This window comes from Rhinatrema bivittatum, chromosome 7 (genome assembly GCF_901001135.1).
Source record: "Rhinatrema bivittatum chromosome 7, aRhiBiv1.1, whole genome shotgun sequence".
In the NCBI taxonomy this organism is placed as follows: Eukaryota; Metazoa; Chordata; class Amphibia; order Gymnophiona; family Rhinatrematidae; genus Rhinatrema; species Rhinatrema bivittatum.
This window is the reverse complement of record NC_042621.1, coordinates 213,672,485-213,688,697: the sequence shown is the minus strand read 5'-3', so window position 1 is coordinate 213,688,697 and position 16,213 is coordinate 213,672,485. Positions and strand designations below refer to the sequence as shown.

Sequence of the window (16,213 nt, the reverse complement as noted above, 5' to 3'; positions counted from 1 at the left end):
AAGTCTTGGACAGTGGCATAAGGCTCCTCGCCCCCCCCCCCCCCCCCGGGTCTTCTTTTGTACCGCTTACAGCTGCGTGATTATTGTAGGAGCTGCTCCGAGCAAACATTTACAGTCCAGATTTCAGGGGTGGGATTTTTTTTTTGTATTATTGATGGAGTGATTTTTTTTTTTTTGGGGGGGGGGTCTCGAGGGAAGCAGGGCAGCTCTTAATTGGTTTCTCAGTGAAAGATAATCACCCATTCCCAAGAGAAACTCTGGACTAGCACTCAGTCTCTGTCTTCCAGTGCATTTAGACCTCTTCTCATCCTCCCCTCGGTTTTCAGTCCATTCAGCCTAAGTGGATCGAAGAAACCTCATTACCGCGCATTAGTGCCCGATCTTTCCCCCCCCCCCCCCCCCCCGGTGCTCAGGGGCGCGCTCCAATTCACTCCCCATTCCTGTTCCTCTGCTGCGGGATACCAGAGTTGGTGGAGGGTGGAAAATGAGCGAGCTGGAAGAGGAATTTGCCAAGATTTTGATGCTAAAGGAAGAGAGGATTAAAGAACTCGAGAATCGGCTGTCGGAGAAGGAGGAGGAAATCCAGGAACTGAAGAGAAAGCTCCACAAGTATCAGTCAGTTTTGCCAGTGCCCAGCAGCACCCAGATTGGACCCAGGACCACCAGAGCCCAGGGCATCTCGGCCGAACCCCAGAGCTATAGGTCTTACCACGATCTGACCAGGCAACCGTTTAGAAAATTCACCAAATCCGAAAGGTAGGACGATTTTTACAAAAAGGCACGAGATCTCATACTCTTTCCCCTGGTTGGCTCCTGTACCAAAAGAAAACTGTAATCTCGGTTCAAAAGGAGGGAGGGAGAGGGGCCGGGTAAAGCAATTCAGCTCTCCCCTCAGGAAGGATCTTGTTTTCTAATGTAAACCTATTCAGATCCAGGGTTGGGATAATAGTTTATAAATTATGGCTGGCACTGGTAGGGGTGGTGGTGTTAATTCTCTTATCACGTGCATGCTCGGATTATTCTGGCCGAGAACAGGCAGGGGTTTTCTTGGCTGAACTGTCTCACCGAACTGGGACCTGAAAAGGGGGAAAAAGTTGATTTTGCTTTCCAGTTACGTCTGACACTAAAACTTACTTCTCGCTCTTGTCGATCCCTCTAAAAGCAGAATCTGCGAACTTGACTTTTTCGTGTTTCTTCTTGCCAGCACAGTTGCAGTGGCTTTACGGGAGAGGTGGGGGCTGAAACTGAGCCCCAGGCGGAAAAGCGAGAGCAGCATCGATCAGAACCGTCATTAAAGCCCCTTTGCAAATTAAAGAGAGGAAGTCCAGACCATTATTGGCTTTTAGAAGCTGCAAGTACAGAGCAGAATATGCATGTTAAAGGATATTTAATCTCCCATTAGGCCCAAATCTATACCTCTCTCTCTTTCTTTAATTCGCTCAGTCTGATACTCATTTCACATTCTGAACCACAGCTCCTATTCCATTCCACATTTTTAACCAAACTGAGTGGTACAGATGCAAACTGCCATTTCAAAAGCTAAAAAAAAAAAGCTCACCCTCCAGAATTTAAAATGTGGTAAATTTCTAATCGTGGTAAATATTGTCTAGTAGTTTATATGGAGATGAGCTTTATTAGACACTGAATAGTGAGGTGAATGGACACTTCTCCGCTTTCCTGGATGGAGTATATCTCATGATGATCAGCTTGCAGAAAAATGTTCTGTATTCTTCATGTTCCTATTATAGGGCAACTTTTAGTACCAGTTCCAGCCCATGAAACAGCCATGGTAGTTCTAAGGATTGTCACCACAATTCTGTTTAACATTCATCCTGAAACAAGGCTTATCTCCCTGAGCACAATGCTATAAGAAGAAGAAAGTGCTGCTTGCAAAGCAGCCATTCAGAATAAGCGGCATTCGAATGTGTATTTAAAGAGTAAACAGTTGTTGCAAAAGTTAACTCATTGGCAATGCGTGCACGGTTTGTGTAACATTTTAATTTAGCTGCACCTCGTCTGAAATAGCCACAGAAGGCGGTGATTAGACCTTTGTCCTTCACAGGAGTGAACTCGTGAATGCCCTTGGTGTAAGTCTAAACTGCTTTTCAGGCGGCTCCATTGGTCTAGATGTCAGTGCCTGCCCCTTTAAGGAAGGACAGTGCTTCCGAAGGCTGCCTGGGGAGTTCATGTTGCTGATTCGTTGTCACGTGACTGGTTGCAGGCTTATTTAAATCAGCTTTCCCTGAAGTCTCAGGAATTTGGAAGGAGCGCGTCGTAAATACCGAGTCCTTTAGTTCTGAGAGCAAACTTTTGTTTTACTGTACAAGGTGTTTGTCAGTTTGACAGCAGAGCGCTTAGAAAAAAAAACAATGAAAACTGCTCCTCAGCCGGTCTGAGAAAGCTGCAAAGGGAAAAAGTTAGTTGCATGGATGGCTTGCATATTAGATCATGCTAAGTGCACATTTTCTTTTCCGTGCTTTTCGAAGTGTATTCTCATGTCCTCTTCTTTCTACTTTGTAAGACACAGGCTCAATTTTTTCCACTCAGTTATATGACTTGGGCTTTATAGTGGAAACCATAAAGTTTATTTTCAGCATGCCGACTCATTACAGTTTTAAACAATGTTGACAGATGTAAAATATGTACATAGTAGTAAATGTGTTGGGGGGGGGGGGGGGGATGTGCCAAATGACTTAAAGAAACAGCTCAGATTCAGTACGAAAGAAGTGGTGGATGTGCATTGAAAGAAGTATCCGGCCCCCAACGTTCCCACAGGGTGTTGTGTTAGAGTTTTGCATGTCTGACATTCTAGTTTAAATACTTGCCTTATTTTGGCTTGACTTGCTTAAAAAGTATTCTCGATGGGGATTTTTTTTAGCCAAACGGGGCAGTTTTATTGAATGTCTTGAGAGGCTGCAGTAATATAGCTGCTGTGGCCACCCTGGGTGGCCAGAGGTGCATAACTGGGCCATCGCTTTCAGCCTCCCCCACCCACCCCCCTCACTCACAATTTATTTAGGATGGCTCCTAGCTCCTAACCATTGGGTGGAGCAGGATTCAGGAAGAGCAGGTACAGGAGGGGGATGGGGTTTAGCCTGGCAGGAGCCAGTTGTTTAGGGCAGGTATAGGGCGGATGTATGAAAGGGAGAAGGCAGAGGGAAGTTAAGCAGTTGAATGCTTTGGCAGCATGGCAGAAGGAAGGGGGACAGCAGATGTGAACAACAGCAGCAGCAGGAAAGAGGCTGGGAGAAAGCAGAAGTTTTCTTTTCTTTTTTTTTTTTTACTTTTACAGAGGTACAACTGGGAATCCTGTTTGCTTCATTGCTTATCGGGCATTGCTTATAAGGAATGAGGAGTGTGGCAGTCCCAGTACAGTACCAACATGGAAATCACAAGGACAGTATGCTAAGCTGGTTAAGAACAGGAGAGGAGATTGATCAATGGTGTAGGAGAGGAATAGCAATTAAATATCAGGTACATAGGTGACCTATAAAGTGATCCTCAACATGAGAAACAGACTAAAGCAGTGGTCCCCAACCCTGTCCTGGGGGCCCACCAGCCAGTCGGGTTTTCAGGATATCCACAGTGAATATGCATGAGAGAAAATTTGGAGGCATGCACATTTTCTCTCTCATGAATATTCATTGTGGATATCCTGAAAACCCGACTGGCTGGTGGGCCCCCAGGGCAGGGTTGGGGACTACTGGACTAAAGGACCTGGAATAAGGTGACTGTATATGTAAGCACTTGTAGTCATGGAACCTGAGCAGCACAGTAAAGACTGGACAGAGTAGGATTTTCAGTTGCCACCTGCACTTACAGTTTCACTACATGGCAATAGTGCTCGTGGAGCAGCAAAGCAGGTGATGGGAATAAAGAAGATGCAGATAGAGTCTCTGGACAGAGAGGGAATGGAGGGGAGAGAGCGAGCAGAAAGAGTGTCAGAGGATGGCACGGGATCAGGGACCTGAGAGAGAACAAGACAGACACAGAGCAAGGAGGGACCAGACAGAGATGCAGACAGACAGGAATGTGGGTGAGATTCAAATGCAGAGTGGTGAGGGTCCAGATAAAAATGCAGATAGATGAGGAGCAGCAAAGAACCTGAGAGAGATGCAGGCAGGTGAGCGGCATTGATATAAAGAAAGCAGTGTATTGGGCCCCTGTTAGCCCAGAGATCAAGTGGACTGCAGGAATAGAGAATGTGAGGATGAGGTGTGTGTTTGCAGTGAGGATACAACATGGTGATTGAAACCAGTTAGGTAGTGATACAAAGGGCCCACTCTGGCCCAGAGATCAAGTGGACTGCAGGCACAGAGAAGGTTAAGTATGGTGTGTGTGTGTTTGAGTGCGCGCGCACACACACACACACACACACACACACACACTCACTTTCTCTCACGGACTGGGGAGGGGGGAGTGAGGGATACTTTTAAGATGATTGTTCTGTTTTGAAAGAAAAAAATGCAATGATAGCCATATTAGCAGCTAAATTTTATAAACAAGATAATTTATATCAATTGGATTAATGCAAGAGCAGAGATGTACAGGTATTAGTAGTTAACTGTGACAGGATGTGGAATGGGCTTTGGCACTTATTTATTTATTTATTTTGCATTTTTATATACCGACATTCTTGTATCAGATACAAATCATACCGGTTTACATTAAAAACAGAGTATGCAGGAAAATAGATTTCCTAAATCAAATACATTGAACATATTTAATAAACAAAGGATTAATAAACACTACTTAGCAGTAAAGCAGGTAATCTGAATTGCTAGTAATGTAGTATTTTGTATAAGAAGCTGTTTTAAATGCAAAAAAGCAGGCAAATGGATGGCCTTCCCAGCCTAACAAACTGCATCTTTCTATAAAGGGATCTTACTAGTAGCAAATTCACCAGTTAGGGTTTGCTGGAAGAATATGATAACACCAAGCACCATGGGGTTTCTAGTTAAGGGGAGGGGGAGACAGGTTGTGTGTATATATATATATATATATATAATATATATATACAGTATGTATATGTGTACAGGCAGATACATAACTATCTAACATAACTTGGGCATGCTGTAGTTTCTGGGAACCTCACCCTCCCCCCCACCCCTGTCTCTGCCCCCCCTTACCAACAACGACACAATGCAATTTCCATAATGCTCTTTATTAAGTGGATAAAAACGGCCACAGCCATACAAGCATGAACATAAACCCAACAATACTGAAATACTTTATGGAAACTTAACATTAACCTTTTATAAGAGAGTCGAGACTGGCCTACACCCCCACCGGCAAAGATTGCATGCTGCCGCTGTCCCAGTGAGGAGGCAGTCCTCCAACCTTCCCCCCACTGGCATCCCCCTCCGGGGTGGGGGAGGGGAAGAGAGGTTGAATGTATACAGTATGTATATGTGCACAGACAAATCTATAATTATCTAACATTATATGCTGCATGCAGAATTTATATAGCTAGGATGAGATATAGCTACTGAAGTTTTGCTAAGCTTGCCTACAAGCTGTACCTTCAGAGAATGAACAAATGGCAAGAGCATACAGTACCAGAAAATAATAGTTCAATTAGACTTTGCTAAACTTGTGGAGAAGCTTACTTTGCTGTTAAGTTATAACTTAAAGGGCAATGTAAGAAACGTACGGTTCTAAAAGTTTCTGGAGAAGATTGATTTATTTTATAATACCAACAGTCTTTCAATGAATTAACAGATTAATTCAAGGATGGTTACATTTACCAACGGAGCTAGCTACTTGTCCCTATTCAAAAAAGCTGGGTAAACAGAGAGACAGCACTTGTGAAAACAAAAGGTGGAGAAGAAGCCAGTCCCAATATTTATGATGAGTAGGAATGTTAAAGTTGGGGAGGTTCACGGAGGCTGGAAATGGCTCTTTATCATACAGTAAAGAGACCAGAGTAATACATTCACATCTCTTCTAGTTTCTGCAAAACCAACATGGTAATTGCATTGGGGCAAGCATCAGAAACCTACCATAGGGTAAAAAGGTAGAGAGGAAGTTTGAAGTAATTTGAGCAGAACCTGTCAGGGACCTGTGAACCAGAGGATGCCAAGGAGTTTATCAACTTAATGGGTGGGGGGGTCAGACAGTGATGCCTGTACAGCACTGCTGAGCAAAAGAGTTTAAACAAAAAGCAATTAACTACTTAAGAGGTAATTAAGCTGGAGCCAAGAGGCCCACATTCTAGCAAAGGATCCATTGAGGGTAGGCTAATGGCTGTTGGAGACACAGGAGGAGAGAAAGGTAAAGGGAACTATTTCTCATGCAATAGGGTAAGCCAGTGGGCTTGTGAAGTTTAATGCAAAGTAACATTTTCTATTTTACAGCTTTTTTGGGGATATCAATCCCTTCTTATTAGTTACTTTGAGGACACAATTAAATTCTGCTTTCAGCCTAATGTGGGCAAACAATCAAGAGGTGCCCATGGTTAAATATTATTTGGGCACGGAACTGGGGCACATTCCGAGTATAAAGTTAAAAGTAAAGATTATGCAGAGCTGGAGTTCAGGTAGATTTGCAGTGTGGGCTTAGAGAACTTTACTACCTGGAGCCTTTCTTCCATGAGTAAGGAAGCCTCTCATGATTGCTAGAAGAACTGCTGCCAGTTAACAATATATTTCAGCTTACAGAGAGGGAGGTGGGAGCATCGTGTGCCTATGCCTGCCTATGTATATAAGGCATGTATTCTTAGTGGTCACCATAACCAGCCTACGAGGGCATAATCAGTCATACTCATTGTCAGAGTCGGCTACAGTGGGGAATGGGGAATAAAGCTGTCTTTTCAAAGGCTGACGCAGGTAATCATAAGAGTAACTGAGCTCAAGCGGAGGGCTTTCTTGCCATGGTACCCTATAGTATTTATTTAAAATCATTTCTATACCGTCGTTCAGTATATTACCGTCACAACGATTTACATAGAGGCACATATAGTAAATTGTACATGTTTCTGTTCCTAATAGTAGTGGTGGTGCCTTATAAGCTTGGTAACATAGTTCGGTAAAGTAAAGCTGCATCCCAGGTGTGAGATAGACCAGTATTTCCCAACCTTTTCAAACCTACATTAATAAAGATGTTATGTGGCACACCGATCTCCACCAAGCAAGAAAGGGGGATATGGAGCGGACTCATATGCCCAAAAAAACCTCAAAACAATGGTGCTAAAGCAGCACTGAAAGCCTCACCAGTCTCTTTTTCTAAATTTTAAAACAAGGGGGGGGGGGGGGAGGACCAGAGGCATGAACCTGTCATGATGGATCTGCTCCCTCTGTGTACAAGTGCAGGATAAGGAGATGCTGGTGTGGTGCAGGTAGGCAGCTCAGTTAGTTACCTTGGCTGCTGCATGTAGCTGCCAGAGCTCTCTCACTACTGCTGCCCCAAGCAGGCAGAGTCATGCAGTGCTCAGTGTATGCTTTCCTCATCTGGGGATAATACAGGAGCTAGAAGGACTCAAAGGAGGAGGATCAGGATGGAGAAGATGGGGAGCTGCTGTATACACCGTGTGTGCTGCACGAAGCAGGTCCCAGCTATCCCTGCGCTGTAGATTCCAAAGCTCATTCTACAGCTAGGAAGAAGAAGAGGCATGCCCAACTGCACATGTTCTGAAGAAAGGAGCTCCTACATGTTTAAGAGCCACTTTTCTGTAGCACACCTGATCAGGTTTGAAGGTGCAGCAGTTTGCCATGACACACTGGTTGGGAGACATCGCGATACATAAATTCCCTTCCCCCACATTCAGGCATGCCGCCACAGCTGCTATGAGAAACGGGTTTTGCAATGTTCTAGAATCATTGCATTTTACAGCAAAATATCATCGCTGACACATTTCCAGTTGTCTTATTGCAGGTTACTGACATCGTGAACCTTGAGGACCCCAGCATCCTCAGTGCTAGCACTGAGTAAAGCAGAACGTTAATGGAAGGGCTACTGGAAGGTCTAGAACAAAATTCAATGATTTGGTTACACGTAGGGTATCATAACCATCCACGGGGGGATATGTTGCCCTCCAAGAAATGGAGGGGCTATAAGGATCCAAATTGCTTTTATACCCAGTCTCAAAAATAAATAAGTAAATAAATAATTAAAAATGAGTAAAAGTGGGAAGCATCTCTGGCAAATGGTGGGGGAGAGGAGTTGGCAAATGGTCAGACTATGAAATAAGGAGATGATGTTATAGGTGACTAAATCCAGCTGTCCATAAACAGGGAACACTGCTGCTACTTTACTTTCTATTAAAACAGAAGCAACAGGGTGAGCAGAAGGGACATAGGTGGCAACAATATAGCATCAGTGGAACCAAGGATCTTATCAGAAGGGCAAAGGTTTAACTATTTTACACAGTTTATAACAAAATGACTGGGGAAGAGCCCAGAAATGGGGGACTATTCTATAGACTACATTTGCCCATATTATGGTGGTGCTATGTGAGGCATGGGATGAAAAATTAACGCGCCGTTAGGGCAACCACTGGGGCATTTACGATAAAAAAAAATAATAGACGGGGGGAACAAATGCTCAGGGATAACTATGGGCTCGAAGAGGCCCATAGCAACAAGTATTTTGGGGGAACAATGGCTGGCCCGACTTAGGACAGTGTGGGATAGCTACGAGGTTGGGCTATTTAGGGCAACATTCCTAATCGTGTTATTTGCAGCATCATTGTGGTTGTGCCTGGAACCATTAGTGTCAGAAAAGAAAGCCATGGGATATAACAGTACTAGGAGATAATCTCCAGATATGGTTAAGGAAATCTAAGACAGATAGGAATGAGGACGGATGCAGGGTTTTGCTGGGCCGGTCACAAGGTAACATCGTCTACCTGATTACAGCCGAGGAATCATACTCGCGCATAAGGCTGCCCAGAGAAGGACCATTTCGAGACACAATAATGGTATAGCATTCTCGAGCTTTCAGAATGATGGCAGGCTGCCTAGGGTGGTGAAATCTGATAGATTCAGAAGCCACGTGAGGGGTGCAATGTAATGGCATTTCTTATGCACCCCTGAGTGGTCTTCTGTACAGTAGGAGAAAGGATGGCTTGGGACGCATTGTGGATTGTTGGACATTCATATATTTTCTAAGTAATAAGAAAGTCCCAAGGAGGACAGGTGGCGAAATGCTGGAAAAACTTCAGAAAGTGCAGTTATAAGATGGATGGGCCATAGAGGTATACAGTGGAAGCAGCTGATCCCCACACTTTGGCTGATGACTAGAGCGTATCGTTATCATACACTTGGGGAGCAATGATGTAGTGAGACAAAATAATCAGTCAATTTTATAATAACAAGTAATAGAGAGTGGAAGGTGGTGGTTATTATTATCCAGTCTTAAATCATTCCTAGGTTAGAAGAGAAAGGAGCCAGGAGTCACAAAAGGATAGAGAAGAGCAAGAAGAAAGGAAATGGCCAGCTATGTGAGGACCTTGGGGGTGTCATCTGATTCTTCATGATGAATTGATGACTCAATGCACAGGTTTATTTGGGGTCAGATGGGGTACATATACCTGATAGATATAGGCCTGGACATTTTAAATCTGAGCATGCAGTCAGCTATTGAAACGGTCTTAGGTCGCCATGTTAGGGTGGGGGAGGCAGGCCTGAGTAAGGGGTTACTGGCACCTCCCATGGTGGCAACTCACCAGTCAGAAAGGAAGACGAAAAATAGCAGGGTGCTCAGGTATCATTAGATTGCAGCCACTTGGGCTGGTAATGGGCATTTGTTTTTGCTTGGTTCAGATAGCCCACAGTATCCAGACCAGGAATAACGGGTCACTGGGGAAGGTGTGAGAAAATGAGAATAAAGGACCCAGGTCAGGAATGTGGCCGGCATAGGGATATGGCAAATAAATGGTGGGGGAAGCACAGTGTGGCTGCTCCGTGTCCCAGACATCTTGCCTGGCATGGCTTGATGCTGGGGCTACAAGGCGAGTAATGGCGATGTGATTACGAGAATAACAATATGGTTTCACAGTAGAAGCCTCCTCGGCAGTGAGTGCTCAGTTACAAAAGATGTTTGAAGCTGTGGCCTAATTTCTCCATTGCCAGGAAGGTTTGGTGCTAAGGCTATTGTTAACAAATTCATTTTCTCATGTTTCCTGAAGTTGGTGGTTAATATGGGGGTTAATAAAAGTTTGAAATGGAATAACAAATGGTGTGGTGTCTAATTGGGGGAGGCGGAGGGAGTGCATGGGGTGTGTGTGTGTGGAGGGGGGGTGTTCGAATGTATGCACCATGCCAGGGTTATGCGTCAATGTCTTTGCCTCTGATAGCTGTTAAAGCTCCAGTGCCAGTGCGTGTAAGCATCACAAGAGCTCATCTGGAATAAAGGTCAACAAACAGACTAATATATAAGATGATACCGCTTTATCAGACTACATTTCTTGACTAGCATTACATTCCCTTTTGTTTTGATCTGATAATGGAGTTAACACGGGAAAGCTAGTAAAAAAAAACCCAAACGTTATCAAAGTCGCCCAACCTTACATTTCTTCTTTGTTCGTTGAGCTTTATTTCCACGCATTCAAGTGGACCTACATTTAAGAAGAAAGTAATGATAGCTTATTATGGAATTTTTAACTTTTGTTTCCCAGATGGGCCCAGTGCTATAGAAACATGCAAGTGGACAAAGACTTCATTTTCCAAATATTTCCATAAGGCTAGCTTAATAGTTTACATATGTTTCTTGTCGTCCCTTTTTTAGAAACTAATATTCTATAAATTATACTTCATGTGATTTGAGTATGAGCCTTTGGATTCATCTTCAGATTTCGTTTGTTTATGGAAAATATAAACTAGCTATCAAGGTAAAAGTCAGACAGGCATGAGATGAAGCAATGCATTTATTTTCAAACTCTTCAAGTATAATTTTTAACGGCTTACATATTCCAAAAGATTATGCTGTATAAAAGCTGTTCCTAAATATTTATTGCATAATGAAAATCAAGATCTGAATATCTATTTCTATATCTATATATACACACACAGTCACAGTACGCACACCCAGGCATGTACAGTGTATAGAATACAGATTGAATGCATAAGCACCATTTCTGGTATTACCTAAATGACAGATGGTCCATTTAGAAAAAAAAATCTGAAATCTACAGGGGAAAGGGGACCCCTTCTCCAAGTTAAGAGAAACTCCCCCTCCTCCCTTCCCAACTGCTGTTTCTGAAATGGTTGCTAAATAATTGATGCTCATTTGGAGAACAAATGGCTCTTTTCTATAATGTGGAGACACGAGGCAGACAGTAGAAATCGCTTTTATCAGTATGATGTAACTTTGATTGCATGTGCCCCGCATTATGTTTCAGATCTTTTTTTTTTTTGTCCTTGTCTTAACCAGTATTCTTGGACCATGCTCACAATGATCCACACATTGCTTTATAGCAATGCTTAAAAACGACACTTTTGAATAAATCCCTTGGTTGTAAGCATGTAGCATACAATCAAAGCCAATCGTGGAAATTAGAATAGCATCAGAGAATGCACAGATTATAAGGGATACACCATTTGTGTGCATATGTACTTTTAAATACATATTTACTTATTTTCTTGCCAAATCATTAACATGGGTAATGATTATTTGCTATTTCTCATTTCATGACAACTTTGACAAGTCGACATTTTACGATGCCAATTGTAATTTGAAGCAGAAATTTATTCAATTTTACTAAATTCATCTTCCCTGTGGATATTCATAATCCAATATTACTTTGTGCTGTGATGAAGCACTTACCATGAATATTTATTTACTTGCATCATTTTGAATCTTCCAGTGACTGTAGCTGTTTTCTAATATTTTTTGGTATAGTAATTCATATCCTTCCAGATTTATTATGGAAAGTGAAACAGATATGCTCATGTCCCCACAGCTGCATCTCAAAATGCTAGTCACAGCCTTTCACTCTGTGGTATTATAATGTTTAATCAAATACATTCTTAAATAAGAATACTATAGCATTATAGTGTAAGCTGGAGCCAGAAAATACATTTTTTAAATTCTTTTGTACAATCTGACTACTTTTTTTTATTTTGTAATCAGTGCAATACTTTACTTACTCTTTTAAAAATAAACATATATAAACAATGAGTCTGATATATGTATAATTCTCTCTATCATGTATTGTCCTAGTACTTAAGAAGCAGATCCATATTTTATGGAGAAAAGAAAATTACCTTAATATGAATCTAAGAATAATTAAAACTTAGCATTTTACTAAATTTTATTAGTCTGTAATTCATTTACAATATTATAAATATGCATTAAAAGTAGCAGTATAAAAGCAGATAATTCAGTTGGAAATCATTAAGATTTCCTCTTTTGATTCTGATAAATTCTTAAGGGAATATTTGTTATTAAAGATTTTGAAGCTTTTGGCTCCTTGTGAATCCCTCCATTATAAGGATATGTAATGGGGGCTCCGCTGTACTGATCCTTCTCAAAACCCAGACTTAACGGACCTCTGGCTTTCTTTCTTCCTATCCAAGTATGTAACATCCTGAAAACATAAATCTAGCATGAAGAAAAGTAAAGAGTGGATTAAGAGTGGGTGATTTAAAATAAAATAAAAGATATCACCATAATACTTTTTATTGTAACAAAAACTATAGAAGCAAAAATACAATTAAAAAAAAAAAGAGCTTCATAAATAAGTCCCAAAAAGGAAGCAACTGAGAAAATGACAAATTTTTATTTCAAAGAATTTAGCAGTATTTCTGCTTTAAAAACCTTGTACGATATCTACAGTATCCTTGATGACACAACTAGAAGAAGTGCTTTATATGAAACAAAAACTGTAAACTCAAATATCATACGTTATCTTGTTAAAGCCAGTTCTGTCCTGGTATTTTCTTCCTAGTTACTGGGAAGAGCAAAACAGATTCACTTCATCAGAGTGTTTTTTTAATTGAATCATTTCACTAGCTGTTCCACAGAATCATTCTATAAAATAATGTTATTTCAGAATAAGCCTTTACCTTATGATTAGGGACCTTCATTTTCAGTTTTTATTTTATTTTGCCTGGAATTTCAATTTTAGAACAAAAAAGAAATCAATGGAAAATGACTTTATCAACTGATTTTTCTCCTGTGTGCTATAGCAAAGTCATTTTTTCCCACTGACTTTAACACTGAAATTCCCAGCAAAATAAAATAATAACTGAAAACCAAAGCCCCTAAACTTGATGCAGGCTCCCTCAGTACTAGAGCATATAAAGACAATTCCTAAGAAAGATATATACAATTCAAATCCAACCATTATAAGAATTTCACTGTCACTTGGTAGATTTTGACTTGGGACCAAGGACTATTTGTCCATGCAATTATGAAGGTAATCTCCTTCTTCTGCTCTGAATTTTATGTCAAGATACTTTAGGAGACCAAGCAATGGGCCCCTGGGTTCTCCTGAGACCTCCGGATGAAAGGGAATATCTTTAGTCATCCTCGGAACAAAACTAGGAAAGGAGTATCCTTCAGTGGGAGGAAGTGATCTCCAGAACTGTGCTCTGAGGGGAAATCTGGAGAGAGTAACCCCAGGAAAAGAAAGCTGTAGCATTGCCACCAGATGGCAGTGAGGGTTATTGTACCAATAGATTTTCTGGAAGATGCAATAACAGCCACCCAGGGGACAGTTACATTTCACAGTCTTTTTGCTTAGAAAGGGTAGTCATTTTACATTCTAAAGAGTCAAGATCTAATGTGCTAAGAATTAACTTTCTTATCTAATCAACAGATTTGCAACAGTACTTTTGAGCAGATTTTTCTTTTTTTTTTAGGTAGGAAAGAGACTGTTCTTTATGCTGGGACTAGCACAGAAGGGATGACTTGTGAGATGATATGTAATTGAGCTCAATTTGCCAAATCAATAACTCCCTTAGAGGATGCCAGCCAGACTTCCTGTAAAAAAAAAAAAAAAATCTTTGATTCACTGCTACCTGTGATCATTATCACATGGATGCCCACGGGAATAAGGAAGTGAAGTCATTTCTGCTGATGTCATGCCATGTGCTTTAACAACCGGTAGCAGATTAATGCAAGATAAAGTGGTTTGGTACCCAATATTGTGGATGAGAAATCCGAAATAACAATGAGTAATTTCTTATTCTGTTGTACTATTTTAGTGTAATTATGTGGAATTAACATTTATTTCTAAAGTGATTTTATTTTGAATTGTATTTCCACAAGTCAGCATTTCGATAATTAAAAAGCCCATTCTGCACGTCTGGTGTTTCTGTTTGTTGTAGAGACTGCTGAATTTGTTCACGTTTGCAAAAAGTGACAAGCAATTAAAGAACTGTCTTATCTTAACTATTACTGTTATTGTATTGTTTTTGACCTGGCTGTTTCCTCTTGTTCCTTTTGGGCTTCGGTTTAGCCAGAATCAGCCTTTGTTGGGCTATGGTGTCATGAGCCTTCATTCATAACTACCAGGAAATTTTCACCCTATTTTATATTGCCCATGAATCATGTAATCCAGTTATTGCAGTGAGAGTCCTCAGCTGGGACCCATGATCTACGAGGAGATGTGATAGAGGTCTACAAAGTCATGAAAGAACTTGAAAGGATAAACGTGAATCAGCTATTAACTCTTTTGGATAATACAAGGACTAGGGGGCATTCCATGAAATTAGCAAGTGGCACATTTAAAACAAATCTGAGAAAATTATTTTCCACTTCTTGGAGGAGAAGTCTAAACTGCTATTAATAGGGAATAGCCACCGCTTGTTCCTGGCATTAGTAGCATAGGATCTATTTAATGTTTGGGTACTTGTGACTTGGATTGGTCACTGCTGGAATCAGGATACTGGGCTTGATGGTCTGACCCAGTATGGTCTATCTTATGTTCTTTTGACTCTTGTAATCATGGATCCTAAAGCTGACCACTAGGTAGTGCTCTTGTGCTCTCTCCAGGTGCTGTAAATACTTAAATCTGCAGTATCCCCAGCCTTGATCAACATGGGATAGGGAAGATCTGTCCTGAGTATTGAACACAGGTCTTCTATACCGTGAGCACAGCACTACTACTGAGCCACTGGGTTGGCCTGCTATCAGTGTGTTTTTAAAGGCAGTGTGTGGACTTAGATTTTTCTATGTGGTAGTGAAAACTGGCTCTGCTATTTCTTTGTCAGGGTTAAACATTCCTGATGTATGACTTATTTGTTAAAAGCCACTGCTGACCTAGTCAATGTGTGGCTTTATATCATCTGTTTATTCTCTAACAGGACTGAAATGACCAATTTGTTTGCCTGGCTCAGATTTTGGTACTGAATAAATCACCCAATATAAACTTGATATTAGCTTAAAGGTTTGAATTTTGCTCCATTTTGCATTCACTATAAATTCAAAATCACATGTGATAAGAGTTTTATTAACTAACTCCATACACTGTTTCTGATAAACTCACCAGTAGTTGAATTTTATTGTAACATGGTAAATATTTAAGATCAAAATGCATATCAAAGTATACAGTTAAGCAGAAGAACAAAACAGAGGAACTGCTTGTAGAGCTTGCTGATACTCCTGAATAGGTATTCATAGCTTAGCCTAGGGGATCTGTAATTGCATTATAATTTATAGTATTTTCATAATTCCAATCTTGAAATCATGAGGAAAAGAAATTCTTTAATCCTTTTATTAATTACAATCTTTAATAGTTTTATGTAAGCTGTCTGAAAATTGTACATCATTAACCTTAAAGCAAATATGGAACAATGGTAATGAAATATTTAACATATGGCACAAGTTAAATCTATTGAAACAAAACTGCAAGAATAATAAAGTAAATCTATTAAAAGGACAATTTTCAAAGTCATTTACCCTGGTAATTTGGTCTGGCTGGAAATTGCTTGACTAAACGTATACACAGTAGCTGCAGTAAAAAGAGGTATTCCAAAATGATTTCAAAAGTAAATGCACTGTTTTACTCCTGATCAAGTCTGCCGGCTCAAATAGGGAACACAAATGTATTTGGGCAGTTTTAGTGTGCATACTTTATAGGCATTTTTTCAAAAGGAAATCACTGGCCCACATTGGCAACACGGTGTAGGCTATTCAGACTTGCCCCCTCAATATACTCGAAAGGGCTGTACATGGGTGGTAGAACATACTGAAGTTATTTAATGGGGAGGGAAAAGAACAACCAGGTTAAAAAAAAAAAAATGCTCCCACAGTAGCTATTCCTTTAATT

General features: G+C 40.8%; 1 protein-coding gene across 1 annotated transcript in view; it reads left to right on the top strand.

Annotated features, from left to right (window-relative positions):
- Positions 1 to 404: 404 nt before the first annotated feature.
- PRKG1 (protein kinase cGMP-dependent 1) overlaps positions 405 to 16,213 on the top strand; it is a 2,212,673-nt gene continuing 2,196,864 nt past the window's right edge. The window contains exon 1 of the mRNA XM_029609782.1: positions 405 to 756. Within this exon, the coding sequence (XP_029465642.1) occupies positions 485 to 756 (272 nt within the window). The 5' untranslated portion in view covers positions 405 to 484. The remainder of the gene's footprint in view (positions 757 to 16,213) is intronic.